Source organism: Camelus dromedarius, chromosome 3, assembly GCF_036321535.1.
Source record: "Camelus dromedarius isolate mCamDro1 chromosome 3, mCamDro1.pat, whole genome shotgun sequence".
Taxonomy (NCBI): domain Eukaryota; kingdom Metazoa; phylum Chordata; class Mammalia; order Artiodactyla; family Camelidae; genus Camelus; species Camelus dromedarius.
The window spans coordinates 53302963-53330364 of NC_087438.1; the positions used below are offsets into that span (position 1 = coordinate 53302963).

The 27402-nt window shown below is 45.0% G+C and overlaps 1 protein-coding gene and 1 long non-coding RNA gene across 2 annotated transcripts in view; both read right to left on the reverse strand.

Moving 5' to 3' along the window:
* Positions 1-5265, reverse strand: part of LOC105084830 (uncharacterized) — a 34713-nt gene extending 29448 nt beyond the window's left edge. Inside the window, exon 1 of the long non-coding RNA XR_010378842.1 lies at positions 4524-5265. This is a non-coding gene — a long non-coding RNA (uncharacterized LOC105084830). The remainder of the gene's footprint in view (positions 1-4523) is intronic.
* An 11160-nt stretch (positions 5266-16425) lies between these two features.
* Positions 16426-27402, reverse strand: part of SERINC5 (serine incorporator 5) — an 87748-nt gene continuing 76771 nt past the window's right edge. Inside the window, exons 9-12 of the mRNA XM_010975043.3 lie at positions 27104-27170; positions 23875-23914; positions 23056-23200; positions 16426-20988 (exon numbers count right to left, since the gene is read on the reverse strand). Coding sequence (XP_010973345.1) covers positions 20841-20988; positions 23056-23200; positions 23875-23914; positions 27104-27170 — 400 coding nt within the window. The 3' untranslated portion in view covers positions 16426-20840. The remainder of the gene's footprint in view (positions 20989-23055; positions 23201-23874; positions 23915-27103; positions 27171-27402) is intronic.

Sequence of the window (27402 nt, forward strand, 5' to 3'; positions counted from 1 at the left end):
TTTTGTTTGTTTGTTTGTTTGTTTTTTCCACAGTAATCCTTTAATGTTCTGACTGCCTGGTATTTGTTGCAAAAACTCCTTTATATCCTGGCTCCTCCCCTGCCTCTTTGGAGCAGTCTCTTAGATCTGAGAGGCCGCCTCCTGGGTTCAAGTCCTCAGAAAGTCCACTGAATAAAACATCTCAACTTTTTTATGTTGTGCAATTTTTTTAGTCGACCAAGGTCACGGTCCTCAAAGCTGAAGCTTTGCCACTGCAGCTACGGCTATCTTGCGAAGGAACTCGCTCTGCTGTGAACCACACTGGGATAGGACCCTCTGGGGACCAAGATGTCACCTCTGCCTGAACACACCACACAAGCCACTTCCTCTCTGGGGTCTCCCGGGGAGCTTTCTAGTCCCCAGGGCACAGGACATCCCCTCACTGTAGGAACCTCCATTTCCTCTGTTCCGTCCTTGCTTTCCTTCTTCCACCCGGGAGGACTCTTTTTTCATGTCCAGGTGAAATCACCCTCTCATCAAACCCCGCCAAGTCCCAAGCACTTGGGCTAGCTCCAGGGTCCTGCCCATTCTGGAGTGTCTTTAGGCTTTTAGAACCTGAGGTCTGCTTTCCTCTCTGTCACGTTCCTCACCTGAGGCAAAGGACCGGGAAGACAGCTGCTAGAAAGTTCAAGACAGGTGCAGGGGGAGTGGGGGCGGCAAGGTGGGGAAATACTTGAGTTAATATTTCAAACATATTTTCCTGACACTCTCCTGACCTGGTCTGCTCTTTAAAATGCCCTCAGCAGTCAGCCCATCCCAGGAGTCCAGCCTTGGTGATTAAGTTGGAAACACCCTGGCCCCAAGGGTCGCCTTCAAGGGTCGGGCAAGGAGGGGCTGTGGGCAGCCCTGAGGCCTGCACCTCCTTGTCAGTCTTTTTTGTTCCCTCTTCAGAGCCCGATTCAGAGGTCACCTCTCTTGTGCGGCCTCTCCTGCCCTTCAGGTAACTGAAATCACTCCCTCTGGGCTCCCAGAGCTCTTCCTCTCCTTATTGCACTGATCACAAGCCAGAGGGCTGGGCCCGGATTAAATCAAAACTAACCACCACCTCGGAGCTGACTCCCTAGGCTGGGATTACAGCGCTCAGCCCCTCCCTGCCTCAGAAGCACCACCACCGCTTCCTCTTCGAGCTTCTCATCCTCGCTCTGGTCCCCTGTCCTCCCCAGGCTCCTGGCTGTCCCACTCAGCTCCCACCAACACACGCACAGCGGCAAGGGCTGCCTGCTAGGATCGAGCAGAGGCTGGCACTCCAGACTTCGACAATGCCACCATCAAAGTTCAAATCAGACATACTCTGAGAAGGGCCTGCAGGGAGGCCAAGGGTGCCCACGGACCCTGGAGAACAGGTGGGCTTCTGTGACAGCTCAGGCTCGAAGACCCAGAGAAGGTTTCCAGGAGGGAACAGGCAGAAGACCCTTGAATCCAACAAGGCCACCCTTTTCCCCTACCACACCCAACACCAACAGAGCCCTCCTCCAGAGCCCAGGGCTTCTTGAATGTCCTTTCAAGGTCATGGTGACAACTTCACCACTTGAGAGGGCTCATTCTCAGGATCAGACTGGAAAGGGAGACACCAAGTCACGAGAACCTGTGGCCTGGATGAACGCACTGCTGTGTACAGGCCCACCCAGAAGGACCACATTAGACTCAGCCTCCCATCCTAACCACTCCAGAAAGTCTCTGGGCAGAAGTGCAACAGGAAGGGAGGAAAATCCTTCAGATCAACATGATTTCATTGACCTCCTGGTAGGCACTGGACAAGGGCCAGTGGAATTTTTTAAAGAAATGTAATCCTGGTCCTTGCCCTCAGGAGGCTTATGATCATTGAAGAGAGCCAAGCAAGCCTTGCACAAGTCAAGTCTGTGTGTAATGGAAAGTGAGCCAGGCAAACAAGGAGAGAGGGGGGATGGGGGGTAGGAGTTACCACAGGTGATGCGTCAGTTTGCTGGGACTCCTGTAACAAAGTACTGTAAACTGCGTGGCTTAAACAACAGCAATATAATGCCTCCCAGTTCTGGAGAATCAGTCTGGGAAATCACAAGGGCTGTGAGGGAAGGACCTATTCCAGACCTCTCTCCTTGGCTTGTTGATGGCCACCTTCTTCCTGTGTCTCCTCACATCATCTTCCCTTTATGCATATCTATATCCAAATTTCCACTTCTTATAAGGATGCCAGTCATATTGGATTAGGACCCACTGTAATAACTTCATTTTGAGACCAGAGGGAAGGGGGCGGGGCAAGACCAGTGAAGGACTGACACAGCAGTTGAGGACGGGATAAACCGGTTACAGCCAAGATGGGGGAAGATTCGACTTCCGGTAGACCTTGAGCCTCATGCACACCCACAGGCGCCATGACAGGTCCTAGGCTGACCATGAAAGGCCCAAAAGTAGGCAGGGCCCAATTCCTGGAAATCCTTGCCCTTTCCCCAACATAGCTGGATTAATCCCCCTACTTGTTAACACAGGAAATTACTGGGCCCACAAAAACTAACCACCCCGCACCTCGTGGTCATCTCTCTCTTGCCTTCTGAGACCACTCGCACTCTATGGAGCGTGTACTTACTTTTAACACCCACACCTCGCGGCCTCTCTCCCTGTCACCTTTTGAGGCCCACATTCTGCCTATGGCGTGTGTATCTCCTAAGCCGCTCTCCCTTCTGAGTGAGCCAGACCGCACGCACTCTTGTCTATGGAGTGTGTATCTCTAAATAAACGTGCTTTCACTTTACTATGCCTCACTCTTGAATTCTTTCCTGCGGGAGGCAAGAACCTCCAGCAACAATTTTAACATGATTACCTCTGTAAAGACTCCATCCCTAAGAGGATCCCATTCTGATGTAGCGGAGGTTAGGTCTCCAATGTATTTTTTTAGAGGACACAATTCAACACCTAACAGGTGGCTTCAGGGAGAAAGGAAGACTTGAAAGATTGAAATTCGCCCATTTGAAGGGGCAGGTCCTCAGGCACAGAGAGGCATTTTAGGATTACTGAATAATTCCCCAGGAAAGTACTTTCAGGATTTGGAACTGTAGGATCATCTTCAGGGCCAGAAGACACCAATGTTGGGCAGACTTTCTTCATGCATGCCCCAAGCATGGGGGTAACAGAGTCCTGGCCCCTGGGGAGGCTGTGACCAACCGCAGGCACTGACTGAAGCCAAGCCTTTAGATTTTCCCCCTAAAGGAGAAATCTGGCCTCCACATGAGGACCACAGTGGAGACTGGTTTAGTGGACAGCAAGAGGCCAGAGCAGGCTGGGGGGAGGGAGATTTTCTTCTCCCTGTTTCCACCCCCATGTACAAACACAGGAAAACTCAGACACCTCCTGCTGCCCACTTGGATGGCTTGTGGGTCCAGGACACAGACAGGGTGAAGGAAGATGGCCACTGGGCCTGGGTCTCACATTCATGAGGAGGTTTTATTTTAGGCTTTTGATGTTCTCTCCAAATGATGCTTGTAATGGGCTGAGTTGTGTCCTCCAAATATTCCTAACCCCCAGGACTTCAGAATGCAACTGTATTTGGAGACAGGTGTTGGGGGCTGGTGTCGTGGGCAGTAAAAGAATTTATCAAAGACAAAGGGTGAAAATAGGATAGGAGGTTACCAGGCACTCTGTCATAGACAATGGCAGGCCACACTGACGAGAGGTGCCTGTGTGAGCCCCGAGGGTGAACGTGCAGGGTCTTTTATTGGGGAAGGGTTTGTGCACCCAAGGGACAGGGGGCTGTGTGATCAGCTCGTGAACAGGTACCTGAGTGGTTACCAGTGAGGTGAGACTTGTCAGGTTATTCTGAGTAAAAGGATTTCTGACTCTGATAAGGGCAGGATGTGTAGTGAGGCCTGTACGCCTCGAGTATTCTGAGATTAGCCATTTCTTAGGGCAGTTATTTCTCCCAGGGCAGGCACAAGTCAAGGAAAAGGGTGTACTCTGTTCTTCTTGAGGGGCTGGAGGCAGACATTTGAGAGCCCAGGAGTGGGGCTGGCTGGGCCCTAGCCAGCAGGCACTGCACTAGGTCTTTAAAGTGGTAGCTGCGTTAAAATGAGGCCATTAGGCTGGGACCTAATCCAATATGACTGGTGTTCTTATAAGAGCACGACTGGACACAGACACAGAGAGAGAGGACCACGTAACAACCTGGGGAGCAGACAGCCACTGTCGAGCCAGAGAGAGAGGCCTCAGAGGCGGCAACCGTGCAGACACCTTGAACTCAGACTTCCGGCCTCTAAAGCTAGGAAACCATTTCTGATGTCAGCCACCAAGTCTGTGGGACTTTGTTAGGGCAGCCCTAAAAAACTAATACAATTTAAAATCTGTATTTCACATTGTATGTGTTTTTAAACATTAATTTTTTTAATTAAAAAATGTTTAAATGCTGTAACATTTAACCTGTTTTGGCATTTCTGCATTTTTAATGTATCAGAAACCACTGCCACTGCCACCGCCACCCCCACCTCAAAAAATGAAAGTGGCCCAGGAGTCTGTACCTCCGAGGAGCCCCCATGCAGGGCCTCAGCTGAGTGAGAGAATCCAACAGCCCAAATGGCAACTCTCCGGAGATCTGGAATGATGGTGTGTCTGGACACAGCCTTCCTATCTGGCCTGAGAGCCAGCTGGCATCATTAGGCTGAGGAGGGAGCTCTGAGCTTTCTCACTAGGCTGGCAACATCCCAGCCTCCCTCCTCCCAGCCCCTCTAAAACCATCTGGAAAATGAAGATAATGCCTCTGCTTCCCATCAGGCTCCAGGGACCCTGTGACGAACAAGGAGAGATTAGCCACTAAGCACCCCCACGTTCCTAGAGAAGGTTGCCCTGGAATGGGCTACTGTCCAGCTTCCATTGCCCTCAATAGCAGAAGTAAGATGCTGATCACTGTGCTCTCCAGCTGCCCTGGCCTGGCCTCCCCAGCCCACCAGATTGAAGGCTCAGCTTCCCATGGGCTCCTGCTCCTCCAGGCCGTCCTCCTCCTGCCCGCCCCGCTTCCCCTGCAGCCTGTCTGAGGTTCAGCCCCCTGAGGTGGCAGTTTGGCAGAGCTATGCAAAGTCAGCTGTGCTCTTGAGTCATCTGGGGATTTGTCAGAATGCAGATTCAGCAAATCTGCCTGGAGGCCCTGAGCTTCTGCCTTTCCCCCTGGTGATGCAGATGTCACCGGTCACAGTGGAGCAGTGCTAGATGGTACAGTAGGAGGGAACCATAGGCTCAGACGCCTTGTGGCAGAAGCCTGGACTCCCAGTAAAGCAGCGTGAAGACTGGAGGGAAGTGTGATGCTCTCCCTGGAGCTCAGTGGAGGATGCAGTTCCACCTGAGCTTCTGCCCAGACACGTTTTCCTTGCACTTCAAGGCAGGCACCAGTCCCTGAGTCAAGGCAGCATTTAGCTGGCTGCCAGTCCGGCACCAGCAATTCATTTTTAAGTGAGGGCCCAGGGAATCCATAGGCGGGCACAGCTCAGTTTGGGGGTGTCCCTGAGAAACAACACAGCCCCTCTCCAGATGGGCTTCTCCACAACATCCCCCGCTCCAGCGGGGGCTGGCCGGGCCCCAGGGTGGATTCGTTCTGGGTAATTGCACTTTTCCTGGCCAGGCTTCCAGGCTCATGAAATTCATCTCTTGCCAAAGGCAGAGGATCAGCTGGCAACAGACAGCGTGGCTGCAGCTAATCAGGTGCAACCATTTTTTAATGATATCTTTTTCCCTCTAATTATCAAAATCGTGCAACTCACTTTAGAAAACTCAGAAATGTTGCAAAATATAAAGGAAATAATCCTACAATTTTACGACTCTGAAATAATCCATTTTCACATTTTGAAAAATGTCCTTCCAATCTTGTATGTGCTTAAGTGTCATCAGCCCAGTTCCATGGAGGGCTTCCTGAATTCTTTTCAATACATGCTTATGTTATGAAATTCTGGGGCTTCTCCAGAGCCCCAGAAAACATGATTTTCAATAGCTGCAGAATGGTTTCCCCAAATAGACTTTCAGCAAGTTGAAGGCAGACTTGTTCCTTTTCATTTCCCTAGAATTTGGTAAACAGTAGGTGTGCAACACAATTTTGTTGAATAAATAAAACTTTCCTGAGTTTACCATTTATTGCATAAAAGTCTGTACACTTTTTGCTGTATTACACTTACTTCTTTTAAGGTATCAGTCTGCAGAAATTTGGTAAACGTAACTTCCACCCCTTTTGAAATCTGAAGGCTAGGTACAAGTATTACGAAAACAACAGAGGTCAAGGCACTTACCCTCTGCAAGCAGGGCCAGCTAGAAATCTTCCCCGGCTCTTTTAACAAATCTTCGGTAGGATTCCTACCTGTGCTAATTAAACGGGGAAAATTCTAGAAAGGAGGGAAATCCTTGATTGGGGTACCTAACAGATTGGTCATAAAGTTAGAAGGGATAGAAGGTATTAATTCCACACAAGCGTAAAAAAAATCAACAATCTGGCCTCATGGAAACATGCTGGGGAAGGCCGTGGGGGAAGTGGGGAGCAATGGGTGAGGATGTGGTTCAGAGTGGAATGCCTCCTCTTGGCTGCAGCAAAATGCAAAACCAGGCCCCTTACCTTCGGCCCCTCCAGCACGCCAGCACTCCGTCTTGTTTCTCCCCTACTTAGAGAAAAGCAAACTGTATTCAATCACCTTTTCAAATTCTAAAACCAGGCTTTCCTGTCAGAATCAGGGCCAGAGACTTTCCATTCTTCTTGCACTGAGGATATCTGGCCTGGGTCTTAGTTCCACAATATTGATAATTTCTGGGAAGGGAACAGAAATGAAAATCCAGCCTTGTGTCCTGCTCCTCCAGCCACACAGAGGGTGGCACAGGCCCATCCGTCCAGATAACTACGAACCTCACAGGGAACTTCAGTCCATATTCCCCCTTTCCTTCGCTGGGATTTGCGTGCCATGTCTCCATGCCCTGTGGCTGAGGCAGGGAGAGGCAGTGCTCACCTGCTTTTTCCCCTACTGGAGACAGCAGCCCAGGAACAGAATTTCAGAAACTGGTGGCTTACCTCCAGGACAATGTCACACAGTCTTCCAATGGCCCTGAAACAGTCAGAGCTCAGCTGGCATCCCGTCCCATCAGTCACTCACTCAGTGACACCCATCTGTGGAGCCAGGCCTGGTCTGGCCTGGGAGGCGTGCTGTTGACCAGAGGACTCGGGTTCATGGAGACCATCGCTTGCTCCCCTGCTCTGGCCATGGCCACCCTAAACGGTGGTGCCCTTAACTACAGTGACTAAGCATGTGTGTAAGAATTTACTAGCAAGGAAGATGGTGTCAGGATCTGCTTAAGCCAAGACTCAGGAGTAAGACAGACCTGAGTTCCAGTCCTCCCACTGTCACATACTCACTGTACAACCAGAGGTAGGAAATCACCTCTCTGAGCCTCAGTTTTCTCATTTGTAAAACAGGCTAATACTAGTACCTACCTCATAGAACCGGTGGGAGTTTTAGCTGAGGGGATGCAGGTAAAGCACTTAGTCTGGTACCTAGCAGATTCAAGCACTCACCACTATTAGAATAAACAACAAGTTAATACCGTGTAGCACAGGGAACTATATTCAGTATCTTGTAGTAACTTAAGGTGAAAAAAAATATGAAAATATATGTTCATGTATGACTGAAGCATTATGCTGTACACCAGAAATTGACACATTGTAAACTGACTATACTTCAATAAAAATATATATATACACACAAAAAACCCCACTATTAGAAATGATGAAGGTGATGGTGATGATGATGTAAGTCTGACACAGAGGAAGGGACAGGCACTAACAGATAATTACATGGGGCCAACTGATCCCCAGTTTCAGTGATCTCTGATTTTCAAGGTTTTTTTCAACCTGTCAATACACAACATGATTTAGCCTTGAATTATATGCTCCCTGATGCTTTTACTAAAAGCAAATAGTCCGTATTATTTTCCTGTGACTGCTGTTTAAAAATACAAAAACAAAAAACCACAGACTGGTGACTTTCAACACAGAAACATATTTTCCTGCGGTTCTGAAAGCCAGAAGTCTGAAATCAAGATACGGTCAGGGCCCTCCAGACTCTCAGGAATAACCCATTCCTTGCATCTTCCAGCTTCTGGTGACTATCAGCAGTCCTTGGCTTGCAGCTGCATCACTCCAATCTCTGCCTAGTCATCCCATCTCCTCCTCTGTGTCTGTTTTCTCCTCTGTGTGTCTAAGGACACTTGTTACTCACCTGGATAGTCCAGGATGGTCTCCTCATCTCAGGATCTATACCTTCATTACTTTTGCCAAAGTGATATTCACAGGTTTTGGGGGATTAGCATGTGGACATATCCTTTCAGCCCACTGCTCAGGGCAGAGAAGAATATAAGTTTTAGAATCAGACTGACCTGGCTTCAAAAACCAGCTCCACCACTGCTAGTTAGTTGGGTCATCTTGATTAAATTACTTAACATCTTTGAGCCTCCATTTGGGGGAACTGCCGACAATGCCAATCCCTCAGGGTTGTTTCCGAGAAATAAATAAGCGAATACGTACACTCCCTGTGTAAATGGTAGCTCTCACAAACGGCAGGTCTACCCTTCTAGGCTGCAAGCTCTCAAGAGCAGGCAGCATCTTACTGTGCTTCCTTCAAGGGTCCTTCTACCATAAGTCTGCAAGCAGTCCATCCTCAGTGAAGACAGGGTGAGTGGCTGGACAGGCGACCCAGGCAGCTTGAAAAACCATAAATACATGATAAAGGTAGTGGGCTCCCTACACAGGAGTGACCTAGGTGACTAGATTTACATTCTTGAAAGGTCACCATGCTGGTAAAGGATTGAGGGTATCTGAAAATGGAGGGACCCAGTCAGGTAAGTTGTTACAGTAACCCTGGGGTTCTCAAGTGAACTAAGATGGCAGGCTTGGGTATGTCAAGAGATGTCATCACATGGGTCAAGAAAAGGCCATGCAGTGGATGGGATGGTGGAAGGAAGATACATAAATAAAGTTAGTACTTGAAATAAAGGAAGAAAGATTGAGAGTGAGATTGATTCTATCACCGTTTATTCAGTAGGATCACAGGCTAAATCATGAACCTTTCTGCAAGCCTAATCTCGTTTGTTCAGTTCAGAGATTCTATCTGAACAAGGAGGAGCTTAGGAGTCACCTGTCAGTGTGATCTTGTGGGCTTTCTTGTCTCCAAGAGACAAAGAGGACGAGAAGCACATATTGGGGTTATCATTATGAAAATTCAATGAAATAGATGGAAAAGCCAAAATGGTGGGTGTGGAGGGAGAACTGAAAATCTGATTGAGTCTCTCAACCAAGCAGAATTGGGACAGAAACAACCAATTAGGCAGAGATCCAATTTGGATTCCAAAAAACCAGTTCATCAGTAGGCTCGGTACTGACTGTAAAAGCAGAAGCAAATGAAGAGTCAATTAAGCACGGAAGTTTCACTGTGATCATATGCAATGAGATCCAAACTGTACTAAGTATAAGTTTCCTGCCAAGGAGAAATATCATCTTCCCTGGTGGCAAAGTCAGAATTTCATGACATCAGGCAGATAACCACAAAAGAATGTGTCTTGTAATACAAAATGCCTCTGAGCCCTCATGAGACTATGTTCCCCCCACCCAACTAACCAACATTCATTATTTACTGATGTATTTAACAAACACATTCCATTTCATAGCCACACTCTTTCTAAGCAGACAGGGTGGATAGAGAGATACCTACATACCTCTCCAAAATACATTTTTTCCTTCTATGTTGTGAGGTATTAAAACCCTGCTTTAAACACATCATCCTTTTTGTGATAAAGACAAATTAGTTACCCACTGTCATTTTTGTCCAAATAAAATTTATAAATTTTAATCTGTCTACAAAAGAAATTTTTAATTGAAATGTTTAAATTAAAATTTGAATTCTGTCTCAAAAGAAATATACGTTCATTACAGAAATTTTCAGAGAAGAAAATTAAAATCATAATTCCAATACCCAATCACTTCTGTGAGTCAGGACACATTGTAACAATCACTTCTGTAAGTCAGGACACATTGACTACATGTGTGACAGGGGAAAAAGTAAATTGTAAGAATTTTTAAAAATCTTATGTCTCATTATAGAAGACAGTATTATTGCTCAAAATATTAGCAGCCCCACCCTGGGGGAGGGTGACACTTCCCTGCCTCATTGCCCATTGCCTTGGGCATGCGACGTGAGGTAGCCCTCCTTGTGGGAAGATTCTCTATCTGCACAGCTCTGTTGACCTCAAGAGTGGCCACAGGGCTTGCTCTGATCAATGCAGTGATAACAGAAGTGATATGCATCACCGTCAGGCAGAAGTTTTTGGAGTTATCATGTGATTCTACCATGTTTTTCCTTTCTTCCATGAGACTAGTGTAGGGGAGGAAAAATAATTTTCCTTCCCCTCTTCTAAGTTCTTAGCTGTAATAAAAGACAGATTAACAAAAGAAAAACAAAGAAATTTATTAACATGTGTAACTCATGTATACATGAGAGATACCCAGGGGAAAAATCATTAAGTCTCCAAAATGGCTTAGAATTCACTTAAATACCATCTTAATAGGGAAAGGAGAAGGGGGATGTAGGCCTCTTAAGGGAGAGTAAGTGATTTTTAAGAAAGATGAATGGACACTTAGAGGAACAGATAGAGTTTATGCTGAAGTTTGTCTGGGTGTGGTGTCAACTTCTAATCTCCTCTCCTGTGATGAGTCACTCTTCCTTGGTTGATAAAATTCCCAGGGAGGGGGATCTATGACAATTGAGTTCCTTCTAGAGGCCCTAATTGCAGACAGATAAAGGGTGTTCAGAGAAAGCCTCTCTCTTGCATTGCTCCCTCCTTGCTGTAGCTCAAAATAATCAATATGCCAAAATGGCATATTTTGCTATCCTTCATTCTATACCTCATGTATACATGGAGATATACAGGGGAAAATGAGTAACTCTCAGAAGTGGCTTAGAACTCAGGCTTAAATACAATCTTTAGCTAAAGACAAAAGAAAGGTGTGGAGGAGGCTAAGTATGAAGAGGTGACCAGGAAAGGCATGATGAACCAGAGTAAGGTTCATTATGCAGATTTAAGTCAATGCCTTTTCCATTGATAAGGGTCCAAAGTTGTCTCCAGGGATTAATGTTTGTCTTTCCTGGTAGACAGGGGAGAAGAAACACTTTTCTAAATTTACGTTCTGCTTTTAGGCAAACAGGGAGAGGGCAAAAAACTTTTCTTGTATCTTCTTCTCAATTGCTTTCAGCTCAAAAGAATCCTTTTTCCAAAGTGGCATATTTTGGAGTGGCATATTTGGTCACCCTTTATCAGCAATGTCCCAAAATAGAGGCTGCTCTATCAGTCTGGCTCTCAGAATGACAAGAACTTGGAGCAGAGCTGCTGACAGCCTGTAATTGACATGTCATTTGAGCAAGAACTGAATTTAGTCACAGTAAACCAATGAGACTTTCAGAGTTGCTTGTTACCACAGCATACCTTAGCCTATACTGACTGATACACCCAAAGTGTCAATTGAGTTTTCCTTGTCTGAAGAGTGTTTTTATGCACTGAAATAAATTAGCTGAGTTTCAACTTACATTTTATATATTTAAATTATATATATTTAAAACAATGTTTAAGCTTTTAACTTCATATCATTTTTATAAATTGATTAATTTTGTTAATATTAGCCAATTTTGTTTTTGATTAATGTCTCATTGACTTGTAAATTTAATAACTATACCCAAATGTTTATCACATTAAAAAAATTAAGTTTTAGAAATTTCAAAGTACAATCTAATTTTGATACATTTCACTTTCTCAAGCCCTTCAAAAACCCAACAAAGATGACTCACATTAGTATAGATGAAGCTTTCTCAACTTTTAAAACTCACTAAATCTAAAAAGATTAACCTTATAAACCTAATATATTATAATAATTAAACATTTAAACATTGGCTTCAAACTTAACTATCTGTATCTTCTTGTGAATTTTATTAATACTGTAAGTCCAATTCATCAATCTCTTCACTCAACTTCTCACACTAAAAGGCAGAAAAACATACACAACATACTATAACAAAACTTATTTCTAGATAATATTCCTTGCTAGACATAACTTAGCTTGTCATCAGAGGGTCTTTGAAAGCATTCTTGTTTTCTAGCAATAACAAGATATCCCAGACCTTCATGTTTCCTGCCGTAAAACACAACGTGCTCCTCTTCAGGAAGCCCGGTGCCCTTTAGTCTTCTGCCTGGAATACAGATAAAACGAACCTGCAAAGCAGCCCCTAGAGTCCACAAACGAATTTCTGAATTCACAGTAACATTTGACCTGACATCCTTGAGAGGCTAAACCAAAATCCCAGATGTTTAAGCCACTGAGGTTCAGTCTCTGTTACTCAAATGCAATTCCTTACTGATACAATTCTTATACCAACAGAGAAACTAAGAGAAAGCTCTAAATATGAAAAGGAAGAATTGACCTAAAGGGGAAAATCTTGGGGGTGGGGGGTGGTAAGGAAAAGGAGATGGGAAAGAGGGGTGGGGAGAGGTGAGATTTGGCAACCTCTGTAAAAACAACTGCATTTAGTAAGGATTTTAAGACAAATTCACCTTTTCCCCCCATGCGTAAAATGAAGATTGAAACAGTCACCTCCTCAGGATCATTGTGAGAATTGTGCCAGGGGATGTGCCAATATATCAAGTGCTCAGTGAACGTCAGCCATCATTGTTATTTCCAGCTGGAGATCCAGAATGGAATGGAAGTGGGGAACATTAGGGACACCCTAAGAAACCCAGGAGTCCATTCTTTCTCTCTCTGGCACCCCCCCCCCCCTTGTTCACAACTGCTCCTCTGCACATCCGCTTTAATCCTAGATCTTCCTGCAAATTGGCTTCTCCCTGTGTCCATAACATCTCAACCAGTCACCAACAACATCTTTTAAGTTTCCCAACTCCTCGGTTCAGGACAGCACCCAGTCTAAAGCTGAACTTTCAGTTCCCAGTCCAAATTTCCAGAGAGGCTGATTGCCCAGCTTAGATGGAAAGTCCACTCCTGGGTCAATTAACTGTAGGTATGACAAGTGCATGGAAAGAAAATGGCTGTTCCTGCTACAAGCATGAGAACAGTTCCCAAAATATGGAGAGGGAAAAGCAGGGGGTGTGGCTGCGAAGACAGAACAGTTGGTGAACATGTTGGGTGCATTTTCTCCGAGTGCGCAAGCATGCTTGCGTGTCCTGACCACGCCTCTTCTTGACTGAAAGAGCAGAGAACTAACAAGATGGCTTCTGAGTTGTTCAGGCCTGTGCTTCTTGCTAAGCTGACCTTATGACTAACACGCTCCCCTCCCTGTGCACACTTTTCTTACAATAACTTACCCTTTTACCCTAGAGGTCTTCAAAGGTCATGGACTGAAGCTCAAGAAAATGGGCAGACTCTCCTAAATTCCCCCATAACAGCAGCAAGTTCTTATCAAGATGAAAGGTAAGTATCCCCTGCTCACACCCTGACTGTCATCACTCTTCTGTTCCCATTTTCCTATAAAACCCCAGGACCCTTACCCCAAGGGAGGCTCTCAGTCTTTAAGGCATTAGCCTGCTGTGACTCCCTTTGCCTGGCAAAGCAATAAAGCTGGTTTGTTTTTTTTTTTCCTAATTCTCCCCAAAACTGCCTCCTACTCTCAGTTCAGCAATCGGGGTACAGCAGCCATGACCAAACATTTGTCAGGCGCCTCCTGAGCACTCTTCTTGACTAGGTCTCAACCTTAGCCTTCCACATCCATCCTGTCCCTGCCAGGGCTGCACAACCCAGTCTTAGCAAAACTCTCCCCACCCTTGATATCTGATCCAAGTTCTTCACCTCCTACCTTCAACATATAAGGCATCATGTTACCCAACACTGAGTTCATCTCTTGGTGGGTGTCAAGCCAAAAGACACAACCAAGCCAAATCAGGAGAAGGCAGGCTCTGAATTCTGCAAAACAACTCAAGATTGTGCTTCAGGCTAATCTTTACCTTTAAAACAGAACTGGGAGTCTTTACAACTGATATATTATCTCTGACAGGGGTATCTCCTTGTCCCATTAATAACTGTTTTCGTCTTCTTTTGTTCCCTTAATATCATTAACTCCTGAGACCTATTCTGCTGTGCTTAGATCACAGAATGGCTAGGGCAAAAATGGCTTCTCTCATGTTAAGAAAGTTCTGTCTGGTTCTCTTCCTCCGAGGACCTCCTACCCTATCTGCTTATACTCGGCCCACCTTTAGCAAGAATCGCTCTTCCCTCGATGTCTCCTCTAGTCATTTTCCACCCACGGGACCCCCTTGCTATGCTCGTCGGCTATCAGTCCCCATTTGTCCTTACATGGAGTCGAAACTGATCTCTCTGCTCTATTGCAAAACCCCTACTGAATTGTCTTGAATAAAATCTCTCTTTTTTAACAAGTCTCAGAATAATTTTTAAGAGTTCACACACACAGGATTTGGATCATACTGTTTATGTGGTTTTCTAAATTATTTCTCATTTAACCATGCATCAACATAAATTCAATGAAATACTTATCAACACTATTTTATTAGCTACTTACCATGTCTAAGATGCAAGTAAAATGTGGCCTCAGGGTTAAGATAAAGCCCCTTGTTAAGATCTCAGAAATATTTAAGGAAGTACTTAAATCCTCTGACCTAGACAACAGGTTTCTATGCCTAAGTGTGTCCTAATCTCAGTGGGATAAAAGGGCTTCTGCAAGAATCAGGGTACTGTCACATAGCACTCTGATCTGTAGCCCAAAGAAGACCGGGATGTTTCTGGAAAGGATTGGTGGGGATGGTTTTTATCTAATGCAGTGAATCCCAGTAACAGTCACACAATGTTTTTAAGAGAATTGAACTAACAAAAGCACTACCAGCTTGTACTAAAAGGGACTGGAACAGAGACAGCTCAAACCGAAGCCACTGGCCTCCGGACCACTTCCAGGCAGGCCGCAGGCTGAGTAAACTATTCAGCTGCAAATCAGGCCTTTTCTCAAGGAAAACAAAAGATGACCCAGAAGGTGGAGCTAAGAACTAAGTCAGGTCCTGTAGCGATGATTCTTCCGGGGGTGGTTCCTTGGAGGTCATCCTGTGCACAGACTCGAGAATCATAAAGACAAGTTATTTGCCTCCCATGATCTTAAGGGCAATGTTAACAGGGACAGGATAATTACAATACATAATCCCTTTCAAAAGGTAGGAATGAGTGTATATAAAGACCAATGAAATCTAAACAAGGTTTGTAATTTAGTTGACAGTTAAGAGCGTAAAGTGCTGGTAGGTCAAGTAAGATGAGGACAATGGATTCAACAACAGGAAGGTTACCAACAACTTTGAAAAGCAGGTTCCCAGGAAAGGTGTGTGTGGAAAGCTTTATTGCAGAGGGTTCAATTTTAGACCGAATAGAAGAAATGATAGCAATGGTCAAAGCATAGTTTTTGGATCTTCCTGAATTTCCACACAAAAACAGAGCAATAAGACAGCATAGCTACGGGCAACATTTACAACAGGAGTGGTGAATGTCAAAGCACAGAAGTCAGAAGACCTGAACGGTATCAGCATTTATGTGGGAAAGAGCAGAGGGAGGGGAAATGGCACAAATGACAAATTCATAGAGATGGAAAGTAGAATGGTGGTTGCCAGGGTCTGGTGGAGGAGCTGCTGTTCAAGGTAGAGAGTGACACCTTTCCAAGCCGAAAACAATTCTGGAGACTGGCTGCACAACAGCATAGATGTACTCAACACAGCTGACTGTACACTTAAAAACAAATACAATGGTAAATTTTATATTATGTGACACATAAAAAATTCAGGATACTAATCTCACATACAAATGAGAATCAGAAGTATCAAGATTAAATCCCACACAAAGATATTTTATTAAAAACAAAAGTATTATTCAATACTACTAAAGACATTTGAAAGACCTATATAAATGAAAGATACAATCATAGGTCAGATGACAATGTCATTATGATGTCAGTTCTTCCTAAACTGATCTAATGGACTCCATACCATCCAAATCGAGGGAAATGGCAAGTTAATTCTAAACTTCAAAGGGAAACACACAAGACCCAGGATAGCCAAATCTTGAAAAATAAGAACCATGCTGGAGAACTTACACTACCTTCTTTAAAGACCTACTCTAATTTTCATATTTAAGACAGTGTGTCATTATCATAAGAATAAGAAAAAGGAAGCAGGCTGCAGGGGCGTTCAGCAAAGAAGGCAAAAAGCTTAGGTTTTCCTGTTTGTATCTTCATTCTCTAGACTCAGAACAGACTCTACGAAGCTTGAGAGAGACCTGATTAACATTTGAAGGCAACATCTTTAGAAAACATTACCTGGAGAACTTTATTCAAAGGAAGGGAGAAAAAAACACCAACATGATTTTCAGTTTTCAATTTTATTAAAGTACAGCGTTAACAAGTTTTGAGTTTTCTACATAGGAAAAGACTGGTCAACTTCAGACTCTTCATAGAAAAATTAGCATTCAAAAAAACAAATATAAATCCATAGTTGCCTTTGTGACTAAAAGGAAAAAATAACTATTTTAAAAGTTACAAAAACTCCAACCATATCTGAGACCATTATAAATTTCAGACAGTAGATTTACCATACATATTACATTTTCAAATTCTAATACTGCAAAACATCCATGTAACTTGGCTACAGTTAACTGTTTCAGAAAAATTTTAAAAATTAACCAAGTTATGACTATAAAACTTCCGTAGTTTTTTTTCACCAAGTAAAAAAAAAAAAAAAACACACAAAAAACTTAGCTCTTTAATAAAGGAAAACAAAACAATCCTTAAATTTCTTATAAATAGCTCTCAAGACATATATTACCCATCTACTGCAAGCTTTCTTTACCTGAATTTCCCAGGATCCTTCACCACAAAGGATTCTTTCAACATTTTACTCACATAAATACGATTAATCACCTATAGAAGTGGATTTGGACATAGGCATTCTTAATTTACCCTTCCCCAATTAAGTTTCTGTTGAAAGGATTTTGCCTTAAAAAAAAAAAAAACAAAAAACCTCTTTGGTAAAAGCCAAATATTTCCCCCTTTCAAAATGAATGCATCTGCTAATGATTTACTGAGGAAGAAAGAAAGAGAGAAAGATCTTTAGAACTTTAGACTGGCTAGCATTAGTTCAAAAGATTAGTGTAAACGTCTCTTCACTCCTGTGAAATGGGTCCAACATTAGAGTCCATCTCTGCCTGAAATGCAGCACTAGATTAAAATGTCTGAGGCTCTACAAATATATTAAAGACGGCAGGAAACATGGCTAAGAACAAAGCCATAGGGATTTAGCAAATTAAGGAGAATACCACACAGAATTCCATGAACCCAGGGGCTATGGCACCGTTCTTAGTTAAGGAGGGTCCAGCCTTCTGTCTGGACATGCGGGGCCTCGGTCCAAGGTCACACGCTTCTTAGTTATAGCTCAAACCCTCTTTCATTGACAAGAGGGGTTGGGGACACGAGTATATATCAAAATGACATGCTCTTTAGAAAGGCAGTCAAGGGAGAAAAAGGCCTGGGCAGCTTAAATGCACACAGGCCCTGAAACTCCCCCTGCAGGGGAGCAGGAAGCACCAATGGTAAGTAAACTTCTGGCCGAAATTAAATAAGCACATATTTTTAAAAAGGCAGAAGGTGACAGTTGGGGGGTGGGGGGGTGGGGAATTAGCACTGCATGTAGGTCATCCATAATGAAGGCGCCTTTGAGCACTTGGAAATGAACAACAGGGCACGGGAACCCCCCTGCAGGCCACTCCTGATGAACATCAGAACCTCAAGTCCCCAGTAACCCCACAGGCACACAGCCCATTGACTCTACAAGGGGCTCCAAACACCTCTGGTGAACAATTCTTTCAAGCTATTTCCCAGGAAACTGTGAGGACAAAGGCAAAACCAACTAACCAGTATTAAAAAATTCAAACCAGGAAGGACAAAGTAGGGTTTCCAAAAGCATTTGGTCATCAGTCAGGTGACATGTCTAGATACACAAAGCCACACTCCCAGAAGAGCCCCTGCCCTACTCAAGTGTTCTTACTCACAAAATCAGGAGGGGGGAATTCCCACATGGAGAACAGCACAGAGAAATCACACGCAGTTTTAAAAAATCTTCGGTTCTCATCGCTTGAAGGAGTCTGACCAGCAGCTTCTGGGAACGCACTTTTAAAATCACGTACAAAAAGTTCTAGGAAGCAAAAGTCTATCATTTTAAAAAGATTATCAGTGAGTTTATCAAATGAACATCATTCTTACAGCAACTCAGAGAGACTGGCATAATTTTTCCAGTTTCTTAAAATACAACAGCACAAAAATGTAGGTTCTTTAAACCCATGAATGTTGACTTATCACCTGAGTACTGTTTATCACAATTAAGAATCATTGAAGTCAACTTTTTACATGCCCTCAGTCCTCAGAGTACATCCACGTCTCTCTCAATCATTCAGATAAACTTGCTTAAATTTTTAGTGGAGAATAAAAATCAGTGACTGTAACTCTTCCTCTTATGTCAGACCAACCTTCAGAAAGAAACATTATTCAGCCACAAACCAAGTCTTAAGCACCTGTAAAATGTGGGTTGGTTGTCGGGGGGGAAGGGGGCTAAAGAAGGAAGCTCCGAGGGCCGGGCTACTGACAATGTCCCTTCCTTTGTGTGTCCCTGAGCTTCCTTCTCCAGGCCAGACAAGGAACTCAGGGCCTGGTCAGCCTGACCTTGACCTGCCACAGGGGCCAGTTCTGCAGTCACACAGCTGGCCACCAGACCCCACTAGACCCAAGCAGGAAGGAAACACAAGGAAACCAGTTACTGGGAGCACGCTGGCTCTTGATCTGCCTCTCCTCTCGGTCTTTGCTAAAGCTGATCCTGGCTCACCCGGAGCCCGTGTCACTGCTGCAGCTGTGACACACACCACTCCCTCCACCTGTCCGACCCACACAGCTCCCACTCCCGCTGGCTTAACCATGGGCTGCACGTGGCAGCCACTCACCGGGCGCCTCCAGAAGACTTTTGGACCACCGGGCTCAAAGAACACCTGGTCTGAACAAAATTTCATCAAGTTTACAAATCAAGGCTCTCTCTCTCACACACACACGTGAGTGGCTTTAAAAACTGAACCTCCAGGACTGTGAAAAAGGCAAGTTCCTGGAGGAGTTCATCTGTTGTATGTCTCCCACACTCCCAACCCTGGTTTTCCTGGGTGGAGGGCAAAGGAGTGAGTGGAAATAAAGAACTGGACTCACATCCCAGGCCAGCATTTGGCCCACAGGAGCCCAGCCAAGGCGGGACCCAATTCTGCCCAATGCACACCGCGGGGCACAAAAAGAACGTCAAGTCTTCTCATTCTCAGCCCCTGTCTGCCAAGGTGCTGAGAGGATTCCTTCCATCCTGCATGAAAATACTAAGAGGAGGATCCCCACCGCCTCTCCAGTGGAGTTTCTAATGGACTTTCTGCTGAGTAAATTCTTCCCTGGCTGAGTGCATCAACACTGAAAATGGACGTCTTCTTGGGCCACTGCCTAGAGTCAAATTTCCCTTCAGTATCACCTTAGATGTATGTATTGCGGAAATTTCTGTGGCTTTTGCTTATGGCTTAATACTGCCCCCACCCACCCAGCATTTCTTCTAAGTATATTTGGTCACTTCTGCACCCCGTATAATAGGAGGCCTTACCTGGTCAGCTCTGTTTGAGGTGTTGCGTGTGATTCTTACCTTAGCAAATCTACCCCCCAAAATAATAAGAGACATTAAATGGCATAGTCACATTACAGATCTGGGGGGGAGAAAAGTCCTTTTGCTTTTACAGTTTCAAAGGCCTCAAGTGGAAGAGAAACTGGCTGACTTTAGTCACCGGAAGAGGGGTGCAGTGGGCTTCGGTCAAGAAGCAGCTTCCCAGGTGAGGTCCTAGAGTGCTGTTACTGACACAAACAAGAAGAAGCACAGCCCTCCACCGTTCAGGTGAAGAAAACAACACGGTATTTTTCTATAGTTATGTGAATAACACCACGAGCACGAGTCATGTTATTGCAGTAACTCGGATCAGGTAGTGAGAATCTGGTGGGGGGATGACATGGGGGGTGGTGGCAAATTGTGCTTTTTCACATTATAACAAAAAATGCTGAACCCAGAAGGGATGAGGGGACCTCTGGGGAGGACAAGGGCAGAGCGAAGTCTGTGATTCCCAGCATCACAACTTCAAAGGGAAACAGCACAAGGGTGGAGTTAAAAGCAGGGGCTTCCTTCTTGTACCTGATAAAGACCAGGGAATAGCGAGCAGGGGTCCTGCAGGCCGAGGTGTGGAGAGGAGTCTGCACTCTGGCGGGGGCTAAGGGCTCAAGATTTTGGCATATTTTTTTTTCTATTTCAAGGATGGGAATAACAGGCCACACAAGGTAAGCTTTTATCCCTGTGATAAGATGTTGCGCCCCAAACTCTGTTTTGGTTAAAAAAAAAAAAAAAACATGCAGAAGGAAAACAGTAGCCTAACTACTATCCCAGATTTTAGGGGTAAGACACATACAAAATAGATCATCACTCAGCATCAGCTTGGGTGAAAATTTCAATTCTTTTGGGACAAAATGGTAGTTTCTTTTTGAATTTTAGAATGAAAAAGCTAATCAGATGATTTTTTTTTCCCCTCAAAGTTTTTGTTAGACCCACTCAAGACAGCTAGGGGCTACCAGCTTTTCACAAAGTACCAGTCACTGCTCAGACTCCTGGGACATTTGTTCAAAGGACGTCACTTCCAGCCTGCAGGACCAAGGGGACTGCTCAGCTCCTCACACGGAGAAGTGCGGAGAGGGACGACAGAGGGGCGCGACCAGCGTACCCAGATACAACAGCACACAGATCCAGCAGGAAGCCATCTTGACCCAGAAGATGGACCAGCTCCCGCTGAATAAGGTTTCAATGTTGGCACTTTCATAGCTGGGGAAACAAGAGACCAGGCTGTGGTCAGAGCAGGAAGGGCGGGTGGGGAGGGGGGAGGCAGTGAACATCTCTCCCTGCTTCCACCCCCTCCAGCCTTTCTACTTTCCCTTGTAACTCAATTCAGATCTAATCACACCCATTTAAAGTATACAATTCAATGGCTTTTATTATGTTCAGAGAGTTGTGTAACCACAGCCACAATCAATTTTAGAACATTCTCTTCACCCCATATAGAAACCCTGCACCTTTTAGCAGCCCTCCCATTTCCCCCCTCCTCCCAGCCCCTGGCATTCACTTACCTACTTTCTGTCCATACGGCTTTGCCTATTCTGAGCACATCACCATGCATAGAATCATGGGGCCGCTTGTGACTGTTTTTTTTCACTCAGCATATTGTTTCTAAGGGAGTACCCATGCTGCAGCATGTAACAGTATTTCCTTTGGTGCTGAGTAATATTTCATTGTGTGGATACCACACTTTTGTTTATCCATTTGTCAGTTGATGGACATTTGGTTCTTTCCACTTTTTGGCTATTAAGAATGATGCTGCTATGAACATCTGTGTACAAGTTTTTGCGTGGACATATGTCTTTTATTTTTTTTCTTGGGTATATAATTAGGAGTGGAACTGCGGGATGGTATAATAACTCTATGTTTAACATTCTGAGGAACTGCCAAACCGTTTTCCAAAGTGGCTGTACCATTTTACCTACTAGGAGTGTGAGAGAGTTCCAATTTCTCCACATCCTTGACAATATGTTATTTTCTGCATTGATTTATAGCTGCCTCCATCCGTTCTTAAGCTTCCCAAGGCAGAATTTTCCAGGAATTCTCAAAGCATCACTGGGAAGCATTAGAAGCTCCCACCCCTCTTCTCCCTCAGGATGTTTGAGAAGAATCTCCTCGGAGCAGCCTTCCCGATAACCCCATTTGAAACTGCTGCCCCCACCATTCCCAGCCCTGCCAAGTACTTCTCATTCCTCTTCCTCCTTGTTATTTTCATCCCCAAAAGTCATCTCTATCTGACACACTGTATTTGACTTGGATCATGGTCTGTCTCCTCCAGTAGAATACAGGCCATCTACAGCAGTGTGGCAGGAGTCACCCTCCACATGTCTGTTGCACAATGAGCCTAAATGTCTATCCTAGGTTATTCTAATGCCTAAATGTCTATCGTAGGTATATCCTATGTTATAACAAATTATGATCCAATAGAAACTTTGGATCAGTCAAAGGACATCCAAAAAGAATCTCCATGCAGTAACAGGGAAAGTCAGGCCCATCACTTATTGCCAAGTTTTAAAAAAAAACAAACCAAAAACCAAAAAACCTCAAGGAGAAAAATATGTATAATCACATTCATGTTTTAAAAAATTATATAGCCTTAGAAATGCATAGAAAAGGAATGAAAGGATACACACCATATCGTCAACAGTGGTTACCGGACAGGGTGGTGTTGGGGGCGGGGGGGGGAGTCACTATTACTTTTCATACTTCCACATTAGTTTTTTTTTTTTAAATGTTTCAGAGGCGGGGTTGGGGGTGCAGTATAGCTCAAGTGGTAGAGTGCATGCTTAGCATACACAAGGTCCTGGGTTCAATCCCCAGTACCTCCTCTAAAAATAAATAAGTAAGCCTAATTACCTCCCCCCACAAAAAAAATATATATACATATATAAAAACAAAATAAAAAGATGTTTCAAACTTTTGCAGTGAAAGTGTTAAAAAAAAATAAAAAAGGACAAAGTAGAAAAAGAGGTATTTTCTCTTCCTTAAAAGCAGATGATTGCTTAAGTTCTTCCCCTATTACTATTACAACGTTCTCAAGATTGCCCATATGCTGTTAACCTCCCATTTTCTTAAAGCTGCAGTAACCATACCAGTTTCCAATGTTAAAAGCATGCCGACAGACTGCCAAGAACTCAGAATGTTTCTCTGAAGATGAGTAAAGCAGGACTTGGAGAAGAGTTACGTTGACTCCAAGAGATTTGATCTCCAGGATGTAAAGAATAGGACTTTTTTTTTAAACAACTTATAAAACATCTAAGTCAACGGACCACTCACTTGAACCAGTCGGTGAGGGTCATCATCACATAGAGGGAGGCCAAGAAGAACACGAAATGGAAGTAGGCGTAGTTATAGACGGTGCTTTTCTTCTCATCATAAATGACCCGTGAGCCCTCTTTGACGTTCTGCTGCCCTTCAGCGTCTGTGAACCACAAGATGAGCAAAAGCTCAGTGAGTGAACACATGCACACTTACCGTTTTCACAAAGCCACCCTTGCTTGTTTTAATCCCAGGCACTGGTGTGTGGAAAAGATGTCACAACCATTTGTATCTTCAGGCAATGTCATCTATGCCATAAGCCCCAAACCCCCAACTCACCCCAGAACCTTCTGCAACAGGATGAGTTACCCAACATCACATTTCTTTTTTAAACAGGAGAGAGCCCTTAAAAACATAATATTTCTTTTAAGCTCAGAAGGAAGTGAGAGAGCAGACCAAGAGTTCTCAAGCCCCAGGACCTCCAATCCAAGAAGAAAAGTAAACTGAACAAAAGAAATTTTCTGAATTTTCATTCCTTTAAAAAAATGTACTTCCTGCTCCTGTGTATCTCACTGTGTAACTTAATTTGTATAAACATGAGCCAAGATACAGACTGGCCCTCACCTGCCAGAATACCAGTACAAACAAACAAAACCCAGCAACCCTCCGAGAAGAATGTATAAAGTATATAAACAATAAACAAGCTTTGGAGTCAAAATTTCCCCTCACCATTCAAGTTCCTTGTGTCTGTATCCCAAATGCCTACAGATGCAGACCAGAGCTGCACGTCTACAGGGCAGCATGGAGGCACAGGAGGAAAGCTGCCTACTTACTTACCCTCTCCACCAGGGCCGAAGCAGAAGCAACACCGAGCTACCTGGGAGGGCAAAACCAACAAAGTCAGGAGGCGGGCTTCCTGCTTTTCCATCTCCACATCAATGAAGCACTAAAGGCCACCTACATGCCAGCCCCTCCCCATCCGAACTACATCCCAAGCCCCAGACTGCACATTTTGTCCTTCGAAAGGTTCTGACAAAGTATCTGTCCTTCCCAGATGCTCGGGGCACTGGTGACAGGAAATACAAAGACTTGGGGGTAAGACACCCAGACCTCCTTCAAAGGCGCTCCCTTAGTGCTCGCTCAGCTCCTGCGAGTGCCCTGAGTGGACAGTCTCTGGATGGCAGCTCCCAGGCTTTGCCCCAGCTGCAGAGTTGCCCTGCCCTACAGCGAGCCCTTCCTGGGCAACCCACACAGGCAAGCTCACGGCACAAGTGTAAAGGTGCAGCCGCTGACCCTGGGGGACAGCTCTGATCAGCCATATCTGCTCCAAGCACCCATGAGATGAGCAGCAGCTTTGTCCAGCCTGCAGTGCCCTGGACTTCACCCTCTGCCCAATTCTGCCCCCTTCCCCTCCTTCCACATGTGTTGATCCCTAATAAATATCCTGCACATCAGCTCTGCCTCAGTAGCTGCTTCTGGGAAACTCGACCTGAAACACAGTGAACCAGACAAGGTCCCTGGCGCTCATGGAGCTCACTCCTGGTGCTTCATTCTCCTTGCTATTCATTAACTCCTCTTCCAACTCTGTGGCTGGGGTCATTATCCTGTTTATAGTTGAGGAAATAGGGGTCAGGCAGGTTAAGTAACCAGCCTGAAGCCACAAAACTAGCTTAGTAACAGAGCTGGGACAGGTACGCAGGATGGGGACTCCAAAGTCCGTGATTCACAAGAGGCAGTAAGTAGCATGCGGCATCTAAGAGATGATGGAGCCAACAGAATTAGCAAGGGTAAAACTAAGGGATTTGGGGCCAGGAGGCCTACCCACACTTCCTCTTAAAATCAGGCTCTGAACTGGCTGCCTATGGAGGCAGCGGTGCTGGGGACAGTGATGAATGGGATGCTTTTCTCTGAAGACCCTTTGGTACCTTCCAAATTTTGTACCCTTTCTTACCTACTCAAAACAATCAACTTAATTTAAAAAAATCAGGTTATGAAAAATTACCACAGAAGGACTCTGGTAAACAGAATAAGAAACATTACAGTCTGGGAAGCGCTGGGTCCTTGGCACCTTCCGGCAGACGGTATTTTTACTCCAGAGAGCCATGGGGAGGGGCTGGGGAGCTGGAGGCTTCGTCCCACTTACACTCCTCAAAGCCCAGCCCTTGCTTCCTTTCTGTATCAAGAAAACCTGTCCTAGAGGGACTGGCCTTGACAGAATCTTGGATCAAGTGACATAGTCTAAGATTCACTAATTCATTCAGTGGGCCCAAGACACAGTGTGCTGGGGTCCCAGTTCTTCTGAAGCTTAAGTTACCACAAGGCATGACTAGCTCTCTTTCAAAGGTGCATCCTGTGAAACATGGTGCAAGGAGTTAGCAAACCAACTTCCAGCCTGCGTGTTCTCCAGTTCAGAGGGAAACACTGGGGCTCTTTCGTTGGAATGAGAAGAAAAACATCTCTCTTAAACCTAACTTGGAGACTTGCTGTTCTCTGCACTTTAACTCTGTACACAATAGGGATATTGAAACCACGGCAGTACAACCTCAGCAGGGGGTCACCCAGTCAGTGGGGAGAACAAACGCCTGCCTTCTAGAGACCATTCTCTTCTGTGTAGCAGGCAGTAATCTATTCAAACTCGGCACAGTTTTCTCCTTCTTTAAGTGACAGAAAGAGCTGGCGATTGATACTGGCAGATTGACAGCCCCTCATAATGGCCCACTATCTCCAGGTCAGGTGCAGGAAGGACCATCCCCTGAGACACAGCTGCAGAACAAAGTGCCCGTAACTGGACAGACACCAGGGCTCTCCCTCCACTAAGGGCCAGACAGGAGAATGAGCTCTTGGGCAGCGGTGGTTAGGAACACAGATTCTCACATGCTGGCAAATCAAAAGTTTAAATGACTTAACTTTTCTGTTTTTCTACCTCTGTAAAATGGAGATTAAAACCCTCCCTTGGGTTTTTTGGGGTTTTTTTTTTTTTTTGAGGATTAAATGAAATCACAGCTGTAGCACTCAGAACCGTGCCTGGCACACATCAAGGGCTCAAAGTCTCGGCCACCCCCGGGACCTCTTGTTCTTTCCATTCTTGGGGTCAGGGCTGGGTCTCCTGGTTGCTTCCATGTGATTAGACCTTTTTTTTTAACTGAAGTATAGTTGATTTACCATGTTGTGTTAGTTTCCGGTGTACAGTAAAGTGATTCAGTTATACATACATTATATATATATATAAACTTTTTCAGATTCTTTTCCATTATAGGTCATTAAAAGACATTGACCATAGTTCCCTGTGCTATACAGTAGGTCCTTGTTGTTTGTGTGTATGTTAATCCCAAACTCCCAATTTATCTTCCCCCACTCTTTCCCCTTTGGTAACCATAGCTTATTTCTATGTCTCTGAGTCTATTTTTTGACCTTGGTGGACTTTCATTGAGGGCCCCCCGAGAAACTTTTGCACAAGAAAGAAAATAACGGATGTTTTGCTGACTGAAAGGCATCTGTTGCCGCCCTGGCTCTTTGGATGCCTACTGTTCACAGTTCTTCACCCAGTGAAATGCCCACCGGCTGGAGCTGATGCAGTTAGCAAGCTCCCGCACAGACCCAGTGCGGCCCAGAACAGAGGCTCGCTCCTCCCCTTCTCCACCTTTCTCTCCTCCTTCGAAAGCTACCATGTAACCTCGTGGTCGTGCAGTGGATGGAGAGCAAAGACAGGTATAGACTAGGGGAATGGACTGGAAATTAAGAAACCACCCTCCTCCCTTCTGTTCCGACAGGAAAAGAGCAGAGAGAAGCCTGACAAAGCCTGACAAGCCGCCCAGGCCGCTGGTGGAAGCTGGGCAGCCAGATGCCACACCAGAGGCCAAATGTGTGGGAGGAAAATCGAGGATTTCTTTTCAATCCCATAGTATATTCAGGACATTTCTTCTGTAAAAAAACTGAGTTCCTTCCTCAGGAGAAAAATGGGATCATGGACTGCAGACCAATAAAGATGCAAGTGAACACAGAAAAAACGTTGCTGAAAGAAGGGTCTTCTGAGACAAAGCAGGGCAAGAAAAGGAAACGAACTTACTTCCAGTTCAGGAGCCCCGTATCGCCCCTGCAGAGCATCGGAACTCCACCTTGTCGTCGAGGTCAGACTAAGAGACAAGCAAAAGGTCAGCAGAGCATGTTAACGTGTTACATCACAGTGAAGGAGGGCAGAGACGCCTGGCAGAGCCAGGCGCCAACAAGGCTCACTCTAACCCACCATTCTGCTTAAATGGAAGCTGTCTATTTTAACATCCCACTTCGTTCCCAAACTGGCTGACCGATTCGAGAGCTGGTGTCTTTTCACATGGATTGCATTAGATTATTTTATGCAAAGACAAG